This window comes from Aquila chrysaetos, chromosome 12, assembly GCF_900496995.4.
Source record: "Aquila chrysaetos chrysaetos chromosome 12, bAquChr1.4, whole genome shotgun sequence".
Taxonomy (NCBI): Eukaryota; Metazoa; Chordata; class Aves; order Accipitriformes; family Accipitridae; genus Aquila; species Aquila chrysaetos.
Genome location: NC_044015.1, coordinates 32372331 through 32392688, shown reverse-complemented (window position 1 = coordinate 32392688; position 20358 = coordinate 32372331). Strand labels below are relative to the sequence as shown.

Below are 20358 nucleotides of genomic sequence, written 5' to 3'. Positions count from 1 at the left end.
CCTAGCAAGCAGCAATAATCAAGTCTTCATTCTACTTCTGGCTGGCTAGAAAATAATTACTTCCTCCCCAAATATGACCTTTTTACAGTAGTAAATGCACCCCAGCCTCCAGACTACCACACAGAAAAATGCTGAGTGGCTGTATATTTCTATATAATACAGTTGCTACTGAACTGCTACAAAGGCTGGAGTTTGTGCAGAAAATGGATGCACCTCTTGAGGGTTTCTGGCTCCAAGCCAGATACTTCATCCTTCTGTCAATTCCTGCTTCTGCTCCTGTCAGTGAACAAAAGTGAATGAATGGCAGTCAATGAATCAGGACCTAGCTACATCCATAACTATCTCTACTCATTAGCTACAGCACAACAGCTTTTCAGAATAAATTTCATTTTCAGAATTTATTTTTGCTTATGAGGTTCACTGTTAAGTTGATTCAAGCAGGGGAAAAGCCTCCAGAAGAACTGAGAACTGCCTACAGTCTGTATTTAAGTGCACATCGTTAGGCCACCCTTTTTGACAGAATGGTTGAACAAATTTATACATATTATATGTATATTTTTAACATATATACACACATACATATTATAATTATACCCTTTCTTGATATAAATTTCTCTAATTCCTGATTTGAAGACTAAGAGTGGATTTTTTTTTAAATCAGGTAAGCACTCTGATACTGGGATATGCAAATAATGTACATCAGCTCCATAAGACCCTTTTCAGTGAGCCTATACGCTTAAAAGTATGGCATCAACACAAATATACACAAGCTACAATGCAATACTGACTTCTTAAATAGTTAAACTTTTCAAACAACAAGAAATCATTTGGTAGAACTGACTACAGAATCTGTAATTCCAGAAACTGCAATCAAATAATCAACTAGATAACACAGGCAACTAACTGAAAACATTTCAATTCTTCATAGATTTTCAGTCTCACCAATAGCTGCAACCTTGTGCTTAAAATTTATGGCCTGGATCTTCTTGACACAGGTCGCTAAATTTCGTAACATAATGATGCCTTAAAAGGCACTCACTTGTGGAAGAAAACTAAAGTGAAGTAATGAAAACTGAACGTGTTAAGTCAATATAGAAATAAAACATTCAGTCATTCAGTTTAGTTACTACTAAATAAACTACTACACATTTGAAGCACTTCATTTGTGTCTCAGAAATTTCAAATGTAAATACATGAGTAGTTTTGTGTCATACCCACCTCCATGCTTGAATGAGGGAAGGGAATATCTCTGGCATCCTCAATTTCAATTCCAAAAGTTTTGTACAAAAATATCTAAGTTACATTAAACAAAAAACTTACTGGTACCTCACTGCTCCACCATTTGTTTTAAGAACCTGCACAATCTTCAAACCATGAACACCACCTTTCTTAAAAATCTATCAAATATAGTTAAGCTAGCCTTTAAGGCATACTAGTTAAAAAAAGAAAAAATCAGCCAGTGTTTCATGTTCTTTAAATAACTCCCTGACTGGTTTACCATTGTCATACGAACTAAACAAAAAGGTCTGGTCATGCTCCATTTTAAAAAAAGGCCTTTTGATCCGTTGTATTGTTCAGCCCTGAATCACTGGCGCTACACAGCATTTTCCAAGCACTGTTTCTTATACAAAGGGGATAGCTTACATTGAAAGACTGAAAATCATTTCTCATTAGAACCAGAAACCTGAGGAAGAAAGGTTATATGCTTTTGTGAGCCTCATGTCTGTAGTCTACAAGCTTTGGGAAACAATTTTAAATCATAATGCAATTGCAGGCAGTACAAAAGCTTTCTTTTTTATATAATGCAATCAATAACACAATTTCTTCCACCATAAATCTGTAAGCATAGCAGAAGCTAAGCTCTCATAATTTCATTGAAACACAAGTTAGTTTGCGAAAATTCTTTAAACATCATTATGTGTTTAAAAAAATTGCTATTTGTTTAAACCACATTTTGAAAAGTCTACTTTTCCTGACATTTGCTACTTTGTCGAAATACCTCTATTACACTGGCTGCTCCACAAACACCTGACCTGCGTGGCCCAGGAGCTGTGTACTTAGACTTCTGTCGACAGACTGTTTGAAGAGCAGTGATCAAAGTTGTCCATATCGCATAAGTAATCCATGACTTCTGTGGAGTCACTGCAGTGAAGTCAGTGCAAGCAACACCCAACACCGCAGCTACTTCCATATGAGGATCAGCTCAAGCTGATAATTAGAAGTAAGCTTACACTAGTACTACTTTTCCTACTACACTTAAGGAAATGAATAGAGGCTTCGGTCTCAGAGAAATGCAAGCTAGCTGTTTCCAAGCTCATGACAGATTCTTGAAAATGCTAACAGAGAAAACAGAGTATCTGCCCATTTAAATGATTTCCACAATTGAACAGCTATTTATGTTCAAACAAACTAAATGATAAATAAGGAATAATTAAACTTACAAGCTTCCTCTTCTGGGGAGACTGAGCTCCTTCTGGAAAAAAAAAAAACAAACAACCTTGAGTTAATTTTACTTGTTATTACATATTGCTTGTTTCTTTATCAACAAATGACTGAGGCAAAATTAATAAAAAGCTGGCCATTTCTGAACGCATGCTCAGTGTATAACTGTGCACAGCAGTGCTGCGCTTAAAAGGTGAATCTGCACACATTCATAGCACAGTAGTCTGGGGTACAAAAGCTACTCATTTTGTCTGAATAATCATTGCCTTTGCAGTCAGAAAATCACAAGCACTCAACGGAACAAATATAACTTTGAAAGTCAAGCCTAAACATAGATAAGGCAGTAATTAATTCTGTCCCACATACCTCATCAGCATCATATCCGAACCACTTCCAGAAGCGTGGTATGCAATATGCCTAGCATCTGCTGCATGTATGTTCTCACAGTCTCACCAAAAGGAAAAATTAATGCAACAGAGTGGCTTTTGGTTTTTGTTTGGTGGTTTGGGTTTTTTTTCCCCAAACATACACGTTACTTGTGTTACATATTATCACAAAAAATCCAAGGCCAATGGAACGAAATTCCCACTTAAAAGCAGCATTGTGCGCCTAAGCAGCAAACGCAAAGGAAGACCGGCAATTTTAAGGTTTTTATTTAAGTAAATAGACCATGAGCATCCACAAGGCACAGACGGGGACGGATGCAGCACCATGAGACAATAACCAGCCGTGTTTGGTTTGTTTTTTAACGTCCAGCCCAGCACACCGCTGCTTCCCTCTGCCCGCGGCCGCCGGGCCCTGCGCTTCCGCGGGCCGCCACTAGGTGGGAGCCGGCTCCCGCCCGCCCTGCCCGGCCCTGCCCGGCCCTGCCTCCGGCTCTGCCCGGCCCTGCGCCCGGCCCTGCCTGCGGCTCTGCCCCCGGCCCTGCCCCCGGCCCTGCCCGACAGGGCAAGCGGGCGAGAGCTGGGAAGCGGACCCGTGCTGATCCTGGGCTGCTTCACTTCTGCTTTTCACAGCAAAATAGGAAGTAACAATATAGTCGGTTGCAGTTTCTGACTTTCGGAATACTGCTCTACGGGCTGCATTTTTCATCCCCACCAAGGAAAATAAACCAGTGTTTTCACTGAATATTGGAAAAAAGTAAATAGGAAAAAAAAAAAGCCATAAAATCCAGTAACCTCTTTTCCATATTTACTTATGGTGTACATGCTGACTTAAATAATTAACAATGTTATTGACAAACTGTCAATGACTGGTCCGTTAAGTAATACATTGGACGTTACTTAGCAAAGTTTTTCAAAGATAGCAAAAAGTTACAGCTACTAAAACTAAAAAAAAAAAAAATAAATCTTAAATGTGCTGTTATTATTTTCAAGTATGAGTTCTCTACAACTTGAAATTTCATTACGGTTTAACAGTACTGAGCAAATTTCATGTGTGAATTATCACAAGGCTGACAGCCTACAGCATCAAGAAATAAATTCCTGCCATCAGACAAACTTGTCAAGATCTAATCAAAACATTTCAAGTATGTAAGATAATAAATCATTAGCATCTATAACAGGTTGTGTGTTTTATATTCTAAAAAGGTACTCCTTCCACTCTCATTTGTTAGAAAGAACTAAAGTTTCCAACCGTGAAGTCTACATAGCAATGACAGCTTTTTGCCACTGCAAATGGATACATAGGTAGGATAGGGTTATTATATACTATTCTGTTTGCATATATAGTATATTACATATACATGCATATATATATCTCTTACATCATATGAGCAGATATATTTAATTTATCCTCTTTAAAGAAGATCTTATATAACAAAGGTGCTTAGCAGAGGGTACTTTTCCTATTCAAATGGCGCATTTCCATTTATTCCAACACAGCCCCAGAAATACTTAGAATGAATGAATAAAGTTCTGGATTTTCATGGTACTGGCTTAAAAAGGAAAACAGTGACCTTTAAATCCCTTTATCTACCTCCTAATTTTTGAGCTTTTAGGGTTCGTGTTTACAAGCTTTTCTCTAGTCATTAGGACTGAAAAGTCACTTCAGCAGAGAACACTTCCTTGCAGCAGCACAGCTCTGGTAATTGTGACTTACAGACATACACCACGGGAATCGCGGTCCGGTAACAGGAGTGGACAAACCTTTTCCTTTCCTCTGCTGTACACTTGTTTTACTCAAACAATATTGCCTTTAATACTTCCTATTATGTCACTAATTCAGGATTAAACGCATACAAGATTAAAAGAAGGACTGACTTGAGCTTTGCTCCTGAAATCATCCTTTGAAATCTGTGATCAACTGAGTTTCCAAATAAGGAAGGAAAAAAGTACTAGCAGATGACATCTCAATGCAATTGAAATATTATTCTATCCATGTAGCAATTGTTTTCATTCTGCACCTCCACCTTGACAAACACAGTCCAGCTGTGGAATCAATAGGCAGTAGTTCAAATTTAATACCTCTGTGGTCTTGACAACAAAGAGCACAATCAAAGCAATCAATTTTTATACCTGTTGTTCCACTATGCCTCATTTTGTTAGTCTTAAAATCCCCTTCAAAAACCCTATCAGCCATACACCAAGCCATGCCCCGACTCCCGCAGCACTTTCACTGTCCTCTGGAGAAAGGCCAAGCCTGCACCCTCCCAGCTATTCACCTTTTTCTGCTTCTCCAAAGCAGGGCTGGCAACAGCACTTCTTATAATCCTCCAAACCAGACCATGAATGGTGGGGCCAATGCAAAAGCATCAGAGCTGGAAGTTACACAACTGCAAGTAGCATAATTATGAACTTTGCTCTTCCTGAATCACCAGTGAGTTAGTGCCTAAAAAAGTTACATCCCAGGGAAGAAGAAGAAAGAAAATGCCTGGAGATGGAAGCAAGGTGGGAGCAGACTGCGGACAGAACTGATGACCCATTTCAGGGCACCTATTTGAGGATGTCCACTGCCAAGAGAACACTGCAGATCTCCAGGGGATACAGCGGGCAATGAAAATGCCTAACAGAAATGGGGATACACTCACAGGGTGGAGACTAAGCTGGGTCTTAAGATGGCTTAACACTTCAACGTGTGGAATGGGACCAACTGAGAGTTTACATCTAAAAATGACAGGGTAGTTTCAAACATATGAAGTAGCACTACAAAAACACTGATTAAATCATTATGCAAAACTTAAGAGAAAAGTCCAAGAGCATTTCACAAGTACCCTATAAAGGTGAAACTCTACTCAGAATCAGCTTTATAGTGCAGATTAAACGTTTTATATAGTAAACGATGAGGGAGGTGGTGTGATTTGACTGGTTTCCACCCAATCCACAAAGGAGTTTTGGCATTACATGTCGATGTATCCTGAAAAAATAAATCACATTTTAAGAGGTAAGATAACTAAAAACAGAGAGCTGAGCTGTGACTCCTTGGTCTGAAACACTATTTACAGGGTGCAGCTGTAATCCTTTAAGTAAATATGCTAGTTTATCCTAAAGAACATTTTTCATTTAAGACACCCTTCTGATGAGAACAACACATGAACATTCAAGATTTCAAACTGCCTCTTCCGACAGCACATCTGCCTCCCTGAGCACTTGTGCTGCCAGTACCTATATATATTACCATTATTACTTCAGCCAGCCTCCATGCCACCTGCTCTCTAGGTCAACAATATAACCCTCAAAATAGAGGCTTACATTTATATTTGATTTATATGAAGTGATAAATAGCATAAGAACATTTTAAAAGATTGTTGCATATTATTCACACAGAACCTTCAGAAGTGGAAACAAGTAACTACTTTCACAGATCCTAAAAAATAAGAACAGACTGTTCTGAAAGTTCATTTTTTGTATCAGTTCCATATTTCAAGGCATAATTATTAAACATGCAACTTGATGTCTACATGACAAAAGAAGCAGCAGATTTTCAGACAACTAGTTAAAAATGAACCTTGGGAAAGAAATTCAGCATCATGGAATTTATAAAAAGCTCGTCCGAATACCCTCCTTCAAAAGAGTTCCTTGTATTTGTTTCCTTTTGCCTTAAGTTTACCATCTCAGATCATGCAGATGCAAAATCAGTTGGACACCGTAACATGCTACAGCTCAGGTTTCACAATAGGACTGGATCCTTACTGGACCTATCATTTTTGAGGCAGCAAGGAAGCTAAAAGAGAAAATACATTGGCCATTTCAAGCATCACTTTTCTATTTACGCAAGATATTGTTTAGTGCATAGATACTGAAAATTTATTCTATTGTGATCTTTTGTATATAGAAACTGCATCCGAAAACAGGGGTGTTTCAGGCAGCAGAGTGTTGGCTTTTTGCGTACTTATATGCACACAATACAAAACGGAAATAAAGTCTGGAAAACTATTTGTTCCTTGACCTACAATACAACCCATCTCTTTTAAACAGATATGTTACATTGTAAAAGTGTGAAGAAAACAGGAGCCCATCACTCAAAATTGTCACTTTCTCTCAGTCTTGTAATTTGTCCTTGAATATGTAGCTGCACATATGGCACAGACCCACAGGCAAAGTTGGATGCTAGAGTCTGCACTGATGGCAGCTTAAATGTAGTCCTTTCAAATTAAAGTGAGAACCATCGCTATACTCAGGATGTTCCATATTTTTGCCAGAGCAGACAGCATGATTCCTGAGATTGCCTTTGACCTTGGCTTTCTTGCAAGGTAGCCCACTATCATACCAGTTGGGACAATAGACAAATATTTTTACAGCTATAACAGTAAATACGTTTCAGTTAATAAGTTAATATTTCACAGATGATGAAATTCCACTGACACTCATTGACCTGGTACCATGCACTCATGTTTTAATATTTTTCCTTTGCTGACTATGTTTGCTTTAGGGTATACTACCAACCAGCAGGGGATTAATTACATCTCTTTCTATACGTAACCATTTGCATTACAGAAATGATATAATGAGGGTTGGAATCTCCAGTTCTGATGGAAAATACAACCTGGCCATGCAAGGACAAACTGTAATCCATCCATCAGATTAACGGGAAGGAATTTTTCATGGTGATTAAAAAAAAAACACCCCACACTAAGCTTCTCTTTCTCCTATCAGAATCTGTCAAGAAAAATAATTTCCTTCTTTTCACCGTATCATTGTAAATGGTTATTAAAAACAGTACTTCTCAATTTCTCCGTCTAAAAATGATTACATCTGAACTTGTTTCCCAAACTCATCAGCAAAGAATTTTAAACAGCAACACTACAACCGTATCTGTATTGCATGTCAGATTAACCTATGGAATATGCTGCAGATATTTTCTATAATTTACTGACTTTTTAGAAACTAAATTCAGGATCATACTGTTAGATCATCTGCTTAGCTACAGAGATGCTTGAAATACAGAAAATGAATGCCCAAGCTCTTGCCAATATCATTCAAAATATTGAGAGGACACAGTTTAATTCCCAGACCTTTCTCTACACTGTAGAGAATTTATGCCTGCAAGCACACAAATCCTGAATTGCATGGATAGTTCAGTCGCAGTGCATCTTCTCATATTCCCAGTACCAGCCAAACTGCCTGGAACCGCCCTTTCCTAAGAAATCTCACCTGCATGGTGACAAGGTGCCAGAGCCTTCAGGACAATATGCGTGGCACTAGAATAGTTAACAGTACACCTGTTCACCCAGCGTTACCCTAAACATACTAAAAGTTCAAAGCAAATTAAATGTATTATTTGGATTAGTTCTCTACCTCAACAGAAGTTACGTGTCAGTAAAAATGTCATTTGCAAAGTACATTAACATATAAAACCAAATGGGGAAAAAAACCTCAGGCAACCCTATTTCTCTAAATAATCAGTTTATATCAGTCTTCAAACCCACAGGTCACAAATCAGCCAATGATGCATTTAATGTTTTTAGCACCTTCCAGCCCTTCTCTTCAGCTTAGAAATCCCTTACTAGTCAGCAAGAAAAAAAAAAAAACCTTTGGATTTATTTCACATTATAGTTACTGCAGAAGAAAATAAAGCTAAAAGCCCTTTAAACTTTAAGCAAAATTTTCAAACACAGCAAATTATTCTCCCTCCCCCACCACCCCTCCTGCCTGGGCAACACTAAGTTTTTCCTTTGTAGGCAAAGCTAAGGATCCAGGTCACATCTGTGCATTAACCTGTCAAGAATATATGCCTCCAAAAGTTGCCCACTAACCTTCCATATCACTTAACCTCAGGGCTTTCTATGAGATTAAGGGTATTGGTTACTTGACCTAAATTAATTCCAGAATACATCTCAAAACAGAAAAGAATTCTCACTTTTCCTCAGAATATTTTCAGTGCCCGCTCCCAGATATAGATATAGATACATTTTAGTAAGCTGAAGTGTCTACTCCAAATTTTGTGCATTACGTCATGTTTTCAAGCCCAAAATACAACATTATACAGTACACCATGGGCCAGACTGAACCCACTCATGGTAACAAACACGACTGAAACCACACATCATGGCTTGGATAGGCAGATGACAACAAAAAAATGCATGCAAACCACATTCCTAAGTGGGTGAATGGAGAGTTGCCCAACCCCAGGAATAAGCCAGCTGCCACAGCTGAGCTACAGATTACGTCTGCAGCCGAGGGCAGGGTGGTACACACACACCCCTCACTAGCCAGAGCAATGAATGACTTGCAATTCTCCAAGTCTCATTTCCTCCGCAGGATTCATTCCTATCTCTGTTATTTGGGACTAAGAGCACAGGGTCACTCTAATTCCATGCTATCAGTCAAGCAGCAGTCTCTGTCTTTTCATAGCCAAGAAAATAGCTAGTTTCATACTTGATCCCAAGCTTTTCAGCTGAGGTTAAAACAGCAAATGGTTTCTGAAAATTAAAAACAACCTCTGAGAACCCTGGGCACATCAAGAATAGCAGGTACAGTAACTCAGCTGTTCAGTCCTTAGATGTCAGAAAACTAATTTACTATCAACTTGATTGTTTTCCTGAAGCCTAAAAAAAACCTGTAGCAGCAGCCCTCTTCAAATACACTTGCCAAACTTATTTTTAAATGATACATAGCACATAAAAGATCATGTTTTGAAGATGTAAATTCATTTACAAGAAAAAGTAAATTTAAAGATTACAGCTTGAATTTTGCAACCCAGAGTCCTAGATGTGGCGCAAAAGCATAGAAGAAACAGCAGAGCAGAAGAAAAAAGGTGAATTTGCTCTCATAACACACAATCCATAAATTGCAACAGTAGTAGCTTCAGAAGACCATTGTGATAACTTATTCCCTGAAATAAACAGTAAGAGCTACCCAAAATGTGCATGTGGATCAACCAAATAAAAAGCAAGATGCATGGTAGTCCTCTGTAATTAAAAGCAGGTTATACTTTAAAACCTGAGAAATAACACCCTTAATAAATGCTCCAAATCTTCCTTCCTTATATGTATTATATTTTTGCACAAATTAGCTTAAGGGAGAGGGAATATTGAAAGGAAAAAAGCGCACAGCTTAGCTCATTAATCTTTCTCATTACTTAATTCTAGTTTTACAAGGCCATGAAGCGGATCAGTGATCCACCCTATGTGTGAAACAGCCTGCCCAGCACTGAAAACTCATCCAAAATAATGGGAGCAACTGTTCAAAATTCTCTTTCATTTTGCCAGATTGCATCCGTTTCAGAAATTTAAGTCAAAAGGTCACATTCTACAAAATTTTGGAAAATGCAGAGAGGAGTGTAATCTCGGAAACATACAGAACTGCAGCTGTAATGCTATTGTTAGAAAGTGCTCTAAAAATTACTGCCTTGACTTGCACCAAAAATTCCTTCAAGACTGGGCATGCAACGATCACAAGGAAACAGTCACAGCTGCTAAAAATGCCAAGAGCATTACAAATAAACAAACTCAGTTTTATTCTCTCCCCTGTTGGCTCATACTAATATTAATCTATGATTAAGTCAGTTGTCATTTCTACTATACGCACATCTACTCCTTAAAAGGTTGTTTCTAAAAGAATTGACAGCTGACCTCAAGGCTACCTGACCACCAATTTTATTTATAGAATTCTTTAAAGATCCTGTATTGAATTTAAAACTGAATAATCAAGCCGAGCATAATTTTGGCGAGTTTGGGGACCCTTCCGGTTTATCCTACATAAAAGTTATATAAAACCATGTGCATCTCATGAAAACTCCTGGACCTGCTCACCAGCTCACATCCATTCAGTGCCCTGTTAATACATACTGTGAACAAAGATCAAAGGTTACAAAGAAAATTATATTGAAATACATTGGTTGAGAGCCAATCTCCAACACCGTAGTTGAACCAAGAAAAGGTACATGGTCAGCTCAATATTATCATCATCAGTGGGTATCTCGCAACAGTCCAAAGGCTTCTGTTTATTCTGCCAGGTTGGTTTCTCACCGGCTCCCCAGTTGTGAAGCATTTGGAAGCAGACAGGCAGAAATTAAGTTTTGGTGGTTGTTTTTGAGAGGCACTCATGCATGTCTCCAATTCTTTATCAATGTTAGGCTAAGACTTTTGACACATCAACAGCATTTTATCTTTACAATTGTGTATTTCTCAACTAATTTAGACAAAAAGAAAATCTGTGTCAGACCAGTCTCCCAAGATGGCTGGACAGTTTGGCAACCTCTGAAATAAGACCAAGATTCCTAACAGTAAAGCTCTGGGAGAAAGCCCTATGGAAGAAAAACTTCTTAGTTTCTCAAAAAGCCTCAACAATGGAGGTGTCTCCCATCCTTCCCTAAAGCTGCAGCAAGTCCATTCCACATAGGTCATGTGAAAACACTCTCAGAAATTGAAAGCATAAGCAATCAATTTTAAAGATATTTAGTAATTAGTCCTAAAAGGAATTCCAAGCATATAAAGCTCCCTTGCCTTCATCTAGTTTATGACTGATAGCATCTGTAACCTCGCGAGGCATCCATTAAGTTCAGTAGTTAATTACATCTGCTCTGACTGGGCATTATTTACAGAACAAGCAGATGTAATTTTTCATTGCTTAGCTAGTCTACATGAGGCACTTCAGCTTACCCCTCTCAAATCACGGCTTCTCAACACAAGCAGGGAAGCAGGGACAGGCAAAGGGTGCTCTGATCATTTTTTGCAAAAGAATAGTTAAAGGCCATCATTCACTTAATGAAGAAATTCACACACTGAGCACCATGTGAAAATTTGGAATATGCAGATGCCAGCCAGTATTTGCATCTTCGTAAGCAGACAACAGAATTTTAACTTCTCTTTTTGCCCTCAAAAGTGAATGGTCTCTGATACTACTTACGCCTGCTGGGCTCCAGACTGTAGCAAAACTGAAACATAAATCCTTGAGAGAAGCGATGAAAGAAAGGGCTCTGTTGCTTCATTCCCAGGTAATAAATATTTTTTACAGCAAAAGCAAATAGCCACAGAGGTTTTACATTTGTATTATGTGTATAGGAAGACATTCATCCCCTGGAAATATAAGGTGGTTACACACTTAGCGTGACTCATTTCAGAGTTACAACACAAAGTATTTCTACAATTACCTCTTTATAATTAGTTCTGGAAAACAACATTTTCAGTGAAAATCAAACATTATTGAAACACGCTCTCCAATCATCTCTTTCACACATACTTTCAAACAGATATTTTATCTGCTTAGAAATATTTAAATTAATCATAAAGACAAAAAAGAAAAAAATTGGCAATTAAATGGTCCTCTCAATTTTGGTGAGGTAGAACTGTAATAACTACCAACCTTACCCTAATTTTAAAATTACAATCTTGGACTATCTTAATTTCAAGGCAACAATGCTGCCTGTCCTGTTCGCACGTGACAATGCTCTTGAGGTGGAATATAAAATAGGAAACTGCAAAGTGGTGTTAGGCCAAACCCAAGATTAATTTACAGATCAAATTGAGTATGGTGAAAGGTTTATACTGGTACATGCAAGACAATCTTCAGGCTTAAAGGAGAAAGGAACATCTCAGGAAAGGAACATCTATTGCTTTCAAAATGAAAGACAGCAGAGCTGGGAACCATAGGCACTGACTGACCTCATCCCTGGGCATGTTTTTAAATAACCACATCCAGTTCTATCCTTCAGGTATATCATAAATTGTGCAGATGTCAAGTGAACTAAGGTTTTTGGATCACTAAGATTTCTCATATGAAAAAGCATGTGATACATCTAAACATCTTTCACAGATTTATTTCTGAACAACCTTACGTTTAATACAGTTGGATAATTCAGGCTTACTTGGTGCCAAGAGATCTGTTTCAGAGTAAAGGAAAATTCATCCCCAATTAAAGTACTGGTAAAATACAGGCACTCACTCCCAAAGCACTGATTTGAGAAACTGCAGACTGTGCCTAATGACTTTTAGTTCTGATGGGCGATTAGTGTGCTCTGTAATGGACTGACAGAGACAGCTGATTCTATTACAAGGACACGTTCTGGCTAGGATTTTCTTTCTGTTGCGTTTAAATTATAAATATGAACTCTCTTGAAAATATATGAAGACAAAAGATATTAATCAAGCTCTAAAAATTCTGTCTTCTGTCCTTCACCATACTTCAAATTAGAACAAACATTGACTTCATCACCAGGAAAAGCCTCTCAGGTACTCAGGACTGTCTGTACCATCATTACTCTTCCATACTATCAAGCACACAGTTCTCTTCATCCTCTACGCCTTTTGGAAGAAATGGCAAGGTTTTTTTCATTCAGGTGTTGGCTTCAAAGGCAGGTTTTAAGGTATATTCTAGTTTGTACTTATGGGTACAGAAAAAAATTCTGAAGTCTTTGCAAGACTTGCAAATTCATCAAAAATTCTTGTTGAACAGTCCTCTTCTCCAGCGAGGATTTGGGAAGGGGATTTTCCTTAACCTGATGGATCTCACAACAGCTAGTCTAGTCATGGCCTTGTTCACACCTTCAGGTTCAATTCAATGCATGGTTAAAGCACTCAGCTCACAATAGCTTCTGGGGAGTCAAAAAATCCTTAATACATCGTTTTTAACTCAACGTCTTTAACGTACTATAGGAGAACTACAATACCAGAATCAAAGTCCATGCTTCTCTAATATACATTTCATGCAACCTACAAAAAGTTATACACGCACATATATACATACAGCCCCAATTCGATAGCTTTTCTCAGAGTAGAAGTTACAATTTTGATGTGCTTGCCCCCTATGTTAGAGGACATTTTATACAAAGGATATTTGTTATAGATGTTAAAAAGCTTGATTATGATGCCCACTAATGAGAAAAAAAATTCTTATAAGACTTTTCACTGAACTTTTTGCATTTTTGTTTGAGAGGGACTGAACTACAACAAAAAAGCTAAAAAGTTAAAAGTTTAGCAACCATCTGTGAAAAAATAACCTAAAGAGCTTGCAAAGAAAGACTCAAGATTTAACTTTCCAATAGCAACCTTCAACCTGTATGCTCTTTGGTATAAGTTGTCCTCTCCATCAAGAAAATCCTCGGTTTATTTCCTTTAGATGTTTAACTCATTAATTCATATTTAGACATTAATGTTTTCTCTCAACCAGTGCTACCACAAACTGTACTGGTACTCACCAAATTCTCACAAGAGAAGTGCAACTTCAGCAGCCAGAACCAAGGATTATTAAAAGAATTAAAGTGATCCTGTAAAATTATTCATTGCATACACAAAAACTGAATTAAGTTCATTCATTCTCCTCTAAATTTAAGTTCTGTAATAACTGATATTCTTCAATAAAACAGTTTAAAAATCGCTAAAATACTCCCAACGTATTCTGACTGCAACAGGTTCAAAGCTCTTTTAACATATTTTCACTTTTTTGTTTCTCACAAAGTAAAAGCGCAAAGAAAAGGAAAGATGGTGATTCCCATTTAAACCCTATTCTTGGAGCTAAAACATTACACCAAATTCACCACTGCATTTTAAGCATTTCAGTTTACTTAAGAGGAAAGATACACCTTCAGACAGAAACTTTTGGGATTTAAGGGTTTATTTTTAATATGGACTTTGTAGTTGTTGAATTCAGAATTTTAACATCGGAAAGCAAAACCACGATCTGATCCAGAAATTATAGATAACTGGCTATAGGGGGACTTACCCGAAGTAATCCGAGTGCAGCTTCTGCGGTTACTCCAGATTTACATATATGCTAAGTGACATTTTAGACTTAACATCTTAAATGGTCTTCCCTCATTTATATTATTTAAAAAAAAAAAAGCAAGTCACAGGGAACACTCTTGGGTTTTTTTCACTGTTATTAATTCCCCACTATCTTCTTAAATAGTGAATTAGACTATGATTTTTTTCTGCCCATCATTTATTTTTATATAAATATTTATCTTTGAAACAACTGGAAACATCAGCTTGACATTTTATCTAAGAAAAATACTGAGATGGCTCACACAGAGACTAGAACTATCAGAGGTTTGGCAAAAAAAAAAAAAAAAATAAAACGTATCTTCAGAGAAAAAAAGCAGTTTTTCAGATGTAGTAAGTCCGCTGCCTTAATAGGAGATGAGCCCCTGGGAAAGTGCATTGCTTTGTTAACATGGTGTTAGAATATTCTTCAGCTAGAAGTAAAGCTATTCAAATCATACTCCCTCCCCCACCTGAAGCTGCAAGAAGCTATCCAGCATTTATGCCTAGTCTGCTTAAATTGCAATGTACAACTTGCTTAAAAAAAAATAAAATCAATAGACATTACGCCTACTTATTTAAAAATCAATAGACATTATAGATGAATAAAATATTCTTTTCATTTTCCCAATAATTCTAATTGAATATTTATAAAGCCTCTCTACCCAAGTTTAACATTAAATGCAGATATACACAGAGCATTTAAATGTGTACTGGTTCTAGGAAGCAGAATCTGTACAGAAGGAATCATTTGTAAAATAATTGCTGAAGTGTACTAAACCTTATTTTCAGTCTTAATACTTCAAGTTTTGCTAATTTCAGTATACTTAAATAACATTCCACTGCCTGTTCAGTCCTAGAACAGGATACAAAACTGATAAAGCAAATGACTGACAAAAAGATAGTATTTTCCAAACAATATAAGGACCTCACTGCACAAATTTCCATTAATTTCAATGGAAAAAGTGGGAAATTAAGTTCATTGTATCGTCTGAAAATCTCTAACCGTGGTTTCCTTCATACCTAACAGGCTTTTGCCTTCCTAGTTTCAGGTATTCCTATCAAAGAAAATATGTCTCTGGAGCCTGAGAAATGCAGGGAGCAAAAAAGGGCTCAAAAAGCCAACAGGCGAATAAACAATAGCAAGATGTAGGAAAGGGAAATGAATCTGCCTACAACGTCAGTTAGCTGCCATGTGCAATACGGAGCAATGGAGCAAAGCAGAACTTACAAGTGCTTCCACATTAACTCTAGAAACCTGAAGAATAAAACAAAAGTATATTTGGCATCAACCAACCACCCACTATAACAGGCATCCCACACACCTACCCACAGGAGGATAACCTATGGGATAATGTTGTCAGTATCTACTTTCCAGGGATGATGAATTAAGATGTATGGGCAGGGAAGTGGCTCTGTGCATGAAGTTTATCAGGATAAAAATATTACAGAAGAAAAGCATCATGGAATCTCTTTGGGCAGGAATCCCAGCCTGTAATAGCAAAAATGCAGTTCCAGGACTGTGCTACCAACTCGCAGATCAGGACAGTGACCACAATCAGGAAACATTAAATAAGGTGAGGGAAGCTGCAAAGTTAGGACAAGTCACGAGAGCAGAAGATTTCAGTTGTCCACACAGACTGGGCCAGTGCCTCATTAGGATGAGCAATAGAGAGAATGTTTTGGACATAATAAAATAATTGCTTCTTGGAAGAGCAGTCTGAACTCCAAGAAGAGATGCTATTTTGGATTTTTCTCGTCTTCTACATCCTTTTTAATTTTAAGTGCCCACAGCACGATTCTGTCTTGTCTGAGGTGTAGCATTCCTCCTGGGCGGATGCCTTCAGCTCCCATCATACCTAATGCCTTCTTTTTACACCATTACATCATCCACACATGGGGGCTGCTAATCTCTTATCTACCAATTCCCACACATGGAGCTGGCAGGTATTACAGAGAATGTTATCACAGAAATCTTGTATTTCAGTGTCCCAGTTGACAACCTGAAGTTCGCGTCAAGAATATCCCTCCTCAAACATCCTACATCAGAAATTCATTTAACTGCATTTACTAACAGAATGTCCCACTATCACAATCAGCTTCCCCTTATCCTTAGGGATCACCTCTGCTGCAGGAGCCTCCTCAGTACAGAAGGATACACTGACATCACCTGGAAGGTGGGTCTTGTCCAAAAGATTGGGTCCATGCTTCCCAGCAGGTTGCCTCTTTCTCTGAAATGCACATCCTCAGCAGCAGCACAGAGGCTGCCACAGTTAAGACGGAAGTACCCTGTTACGTCTCTGTAGCTCTCATCTATGAACTTCTCTACTAAGTTGGTCCAGTTCAGCTACTTTCAGCTTAAAAGAGCAAACCCATTCTCTAAGTGCTGGGAGCATCTTGAACCACATGCACACGTTAAAGGCCTGCTCCCTGACTACATAATCATATATTTTGCATTCTCTGCAATAACTGGAGAACCCTTCACTTAGATGCTAGATTTTTACTTGTATCTTGTGTTTTAAAATGTGTTCAGGATTGGAAGCTAATATTACTTAAGCTTCTCCTTTAAGTAAGTGATTTAGATTACTCTCTTCCCACCCTATTCTACTTTTATTAAGCAAATTAGAAATAGGTGAGATAGATTCAAAAGCATGTTTGGTTTGTTGTTTTGTTGGGTTTGTGTTTGGTTTTTTGGTTTTTTTTAAATGCTGACTTGAGGCATTGTCTCTCTTCACTGCTGACAGCCAGCCTTTTTGTTGTCCCCTGTACACTGTACAAATTAGAAAATTCTGTTACTTGCACTCCTGCATCTCTGAATAAACTAAGCATTCTCAGTATCCCATGGGCTCAGACAGAAAGCTGGGTAATGTTTCAAGCGTGTGAAACATCTTACATACAGTAGTAAAAAACAACAAATCCAGATCAGAAGTAAATTATTTTATTGCAGCAAAACGTTAGATAGGAGACCTCAAGGTTTTCCATTAATCCCAGCATACAGTACATTAGTACATATTGCTTAAGACCAAATGTGCAGATTTTCTGTAAATCCCTAGCAGTGTGAGGAATTTATTAGGTGAGTGGGCAACACAATGCCAGAATCGATATATACACAACTAACTACTCATACGCCCACGTAAGGCCAAACTAGCATTAATTTTGAAAAGGACAGGGGAGAAACTGTGAACAGTTCACTGAAGACAATGTACAGCTGGAGTTTGGAAAAAAAGCAAGCAAGCTGTTAAGCAGCGTCAAGAACAGGATGGACCATAATATGGAAATTATTATAATGCCATTAGCTCAATCAGAAACACATCAGCAGCTATGATGCCATGTCTGGTTCTGGTCATGCCGTTCACAAAGACAAATCCCAGGCTCCTAGCCAAGACAGCTAGCTACTATTCTTAAAATTAATTTTCCTATGTAATATGTACTTAAGACTGAAACTAGAAAAAAAGTCCAAGCACCAACTTTAAGGAACAAGTTTTCAGAAGAGAAGAAATAACTTGTCCTTCTGGCCAAAAGAAGAGAGGTAGCTTCGAAGGTCTGCAGTGTGACAGCACCGGCCTTGAGCAGTCCCTTCCATAGTTCACCACAGGAGCATCTCCAGTTCATCTAAAAGAAACAAATATTCAAAACGCTGGCAGCCATCATTCCAGTAAAAGTAGTCTTTGGCTGCAGCGAGGACAGTGTCTTGGATTCATTGAGTAAAATCAAGTGAGAATTCCCGTAGAAGGAAAGCTACTCAGAACAAAGGACAATGTTGGCACAAGAAATAATGCATACAAATGGGTGCATGTAAATGTGCTGGAAATGGAAATTAGAAAGTTTCTAATTTTCTGAGGACCATGCTCCTGAAACAGTAGCAATATAGATTATGAAGTACCTACATTCTCTGTGGTCCTAAAGAGATACAATTGGACAGTGTATATACATTATTCCATACATACGTGTATACACACACAAAACTTCTATGAATATACACGCATACAAAGAAATTCTATTCTCTTGGGATAAATGGAAAGCTCACACATTTTTGTTTGTACATATGCAAACTTCAAAGAAACCAGAAGAGCAAATTTTGTTCCAATGCACTGATGCAGCATAGATTGCAGTATTATTTATAACACCTTCTTTTACAACTGACTTCTTTCTTTGGAAAACAAAAGGCTTAAAAGCCACAGGTTTCTGGAATGCATTTTCTAGATGTGCAATTAATGGAGGCATTCAAAAATTACCTAGAATATATATAGCAGGCAAACTGTGAAAGCTTAGCACGAGGAATTTTCCTAATCTTCTTAAGGACAGGATTTTTTTAGTGACAACATGGCTGCTGCTATATGCCTGTGTTTCTCTGCACTAAGCCTGTTTGTTTTTTGTTTTCTGTTTAGTTTGATTCTCTGGGGGGGATTAATTGTTTTTTGCTTTTTTGCCTTCTTGGTAGGATCACTTTATTATCTGATTTTACGGCTGCCATTGCCATTTTCTGTGGGGGCACTTTTTTGTTTGTTTAGTGGCTCATCTTCAGTGAATCCTCTCTAGTTACGTACAGCCTTTTTGGCTTTTTACTCCACTCTGTTAGTATACTGCGCTACAAGTTACTTTATGAGATATTAGCTGCAAGACTATCAGCCCCGGTTTTCAGCAAGTGAAGACTACAGAAGGATCTGTCTGCTGCTGATACACCAAGGTCTCCGCTGAAATACTTCTTAAGCCACAAATGTGTCATTTGGAATGGATGGAGCTAAATCATCATGTCTTGTCACAAGAGGATGCACTCCAGGAGTAGCGATCAAGCTGCTCAGGAAGACACTGTGGATCAGGATTTTTTTCCAGGAGAAGAAAGAGCTACCAAGAATCCAAAGGTTTTCTCATTTGACTCCCATTCTACCAGTAACTGTCATGAGCTGTTATTTCAGGTTTTTGCATATCTAAACAATATGGCTTTCACCACTGAAAAAGAATTAGCATCTTTATGTTAATCAATGAAAATATTTACTTTAATTTTGACTTGGTCATTGAATTTCGTATTACACATACTTACGATATGGACTTTGGAAATACACCGGTTGATTAATCTCCACCATTAATACTGCAATAAAAGGAGAGTGACAGGTCCCTCCTGATCAGCTTCTGGAGATGAAGATGCAAGCTTTATAAACTGAGAAAGGATTATTTCAGATCTTCTAACACTGATTGCTGGCAGTGTTGTTAATGCATCAGCATCTTGTATTGCTTTTAAAAATTAAAATTCTGTATGCTTTGCTTTGTCCACCACCAGGGAACAAAGGGAGACTATCTGGCTATTCTTTTAGTATTAGCTTGTGCATGTCTTGTGCATCAGAAGGTAACCTCCCGTGTCCAAAAATCAATTTCTTGTAAAATTATGTCACTGGTTGGCAGGTTTTCCCACTTTTGTCCTCTGCAATGTTTATCTCTATTGTGTTTAGAAAGTGTTCTTATTCAATATTTTGCTGTCAGTGGAGTTCTAATCTCTTTCCTGCAACCAGGAGTTACTACCACAATCCCAGTGACTTATTGGCTGCCCTTACAAATTGCAATTAAGTTTCTCCCATTGTTTTGAGATTGTGCTTGAGGAACACCATAAATGGTCTTATTTCTTGGTTAATTCTCAAACTGCCTGCAAACCAGGCCATGGTCAAAGTATTGCAAGTGATCAGGTAAGGACAGGACACAAAGCTGCCACATCTCAGGTCAAATGCAGTAGTTAGCCACATGCACAACTACAAGTCCATTACAAGCCTTACTTACATTATCTTCAT

At 38.0% G+C, this 20358-nt stretch overlaps 1 protein-coding gene across 7 annotated transcripts in view; it reads right to left on the bottom strand.

Moving 5' to 3' along the window:
* The window catches only part of MAST2 (microtubule associated serine/threonine kinase 2), a 199666-nt gene that overhangs the window by 111052 nt on the left and 68256 nt on the right, over positions 1 to 20358 (bottom strand). For all 7 annotated transcript variants that reach the window (XM_030031727.2, XM_030031724.2, XM_030031725.2 and 4 more), the window contains one exon: positions 2442 to 2473. In XM_030031727.2, coding sequence (XP_029887587.1) covers positions 2442 to 2473 — 32 coding nt within the window. The remainder of the gene's footprint in view (positions 1 to 2441; positions 2474 to 20358) is intronic.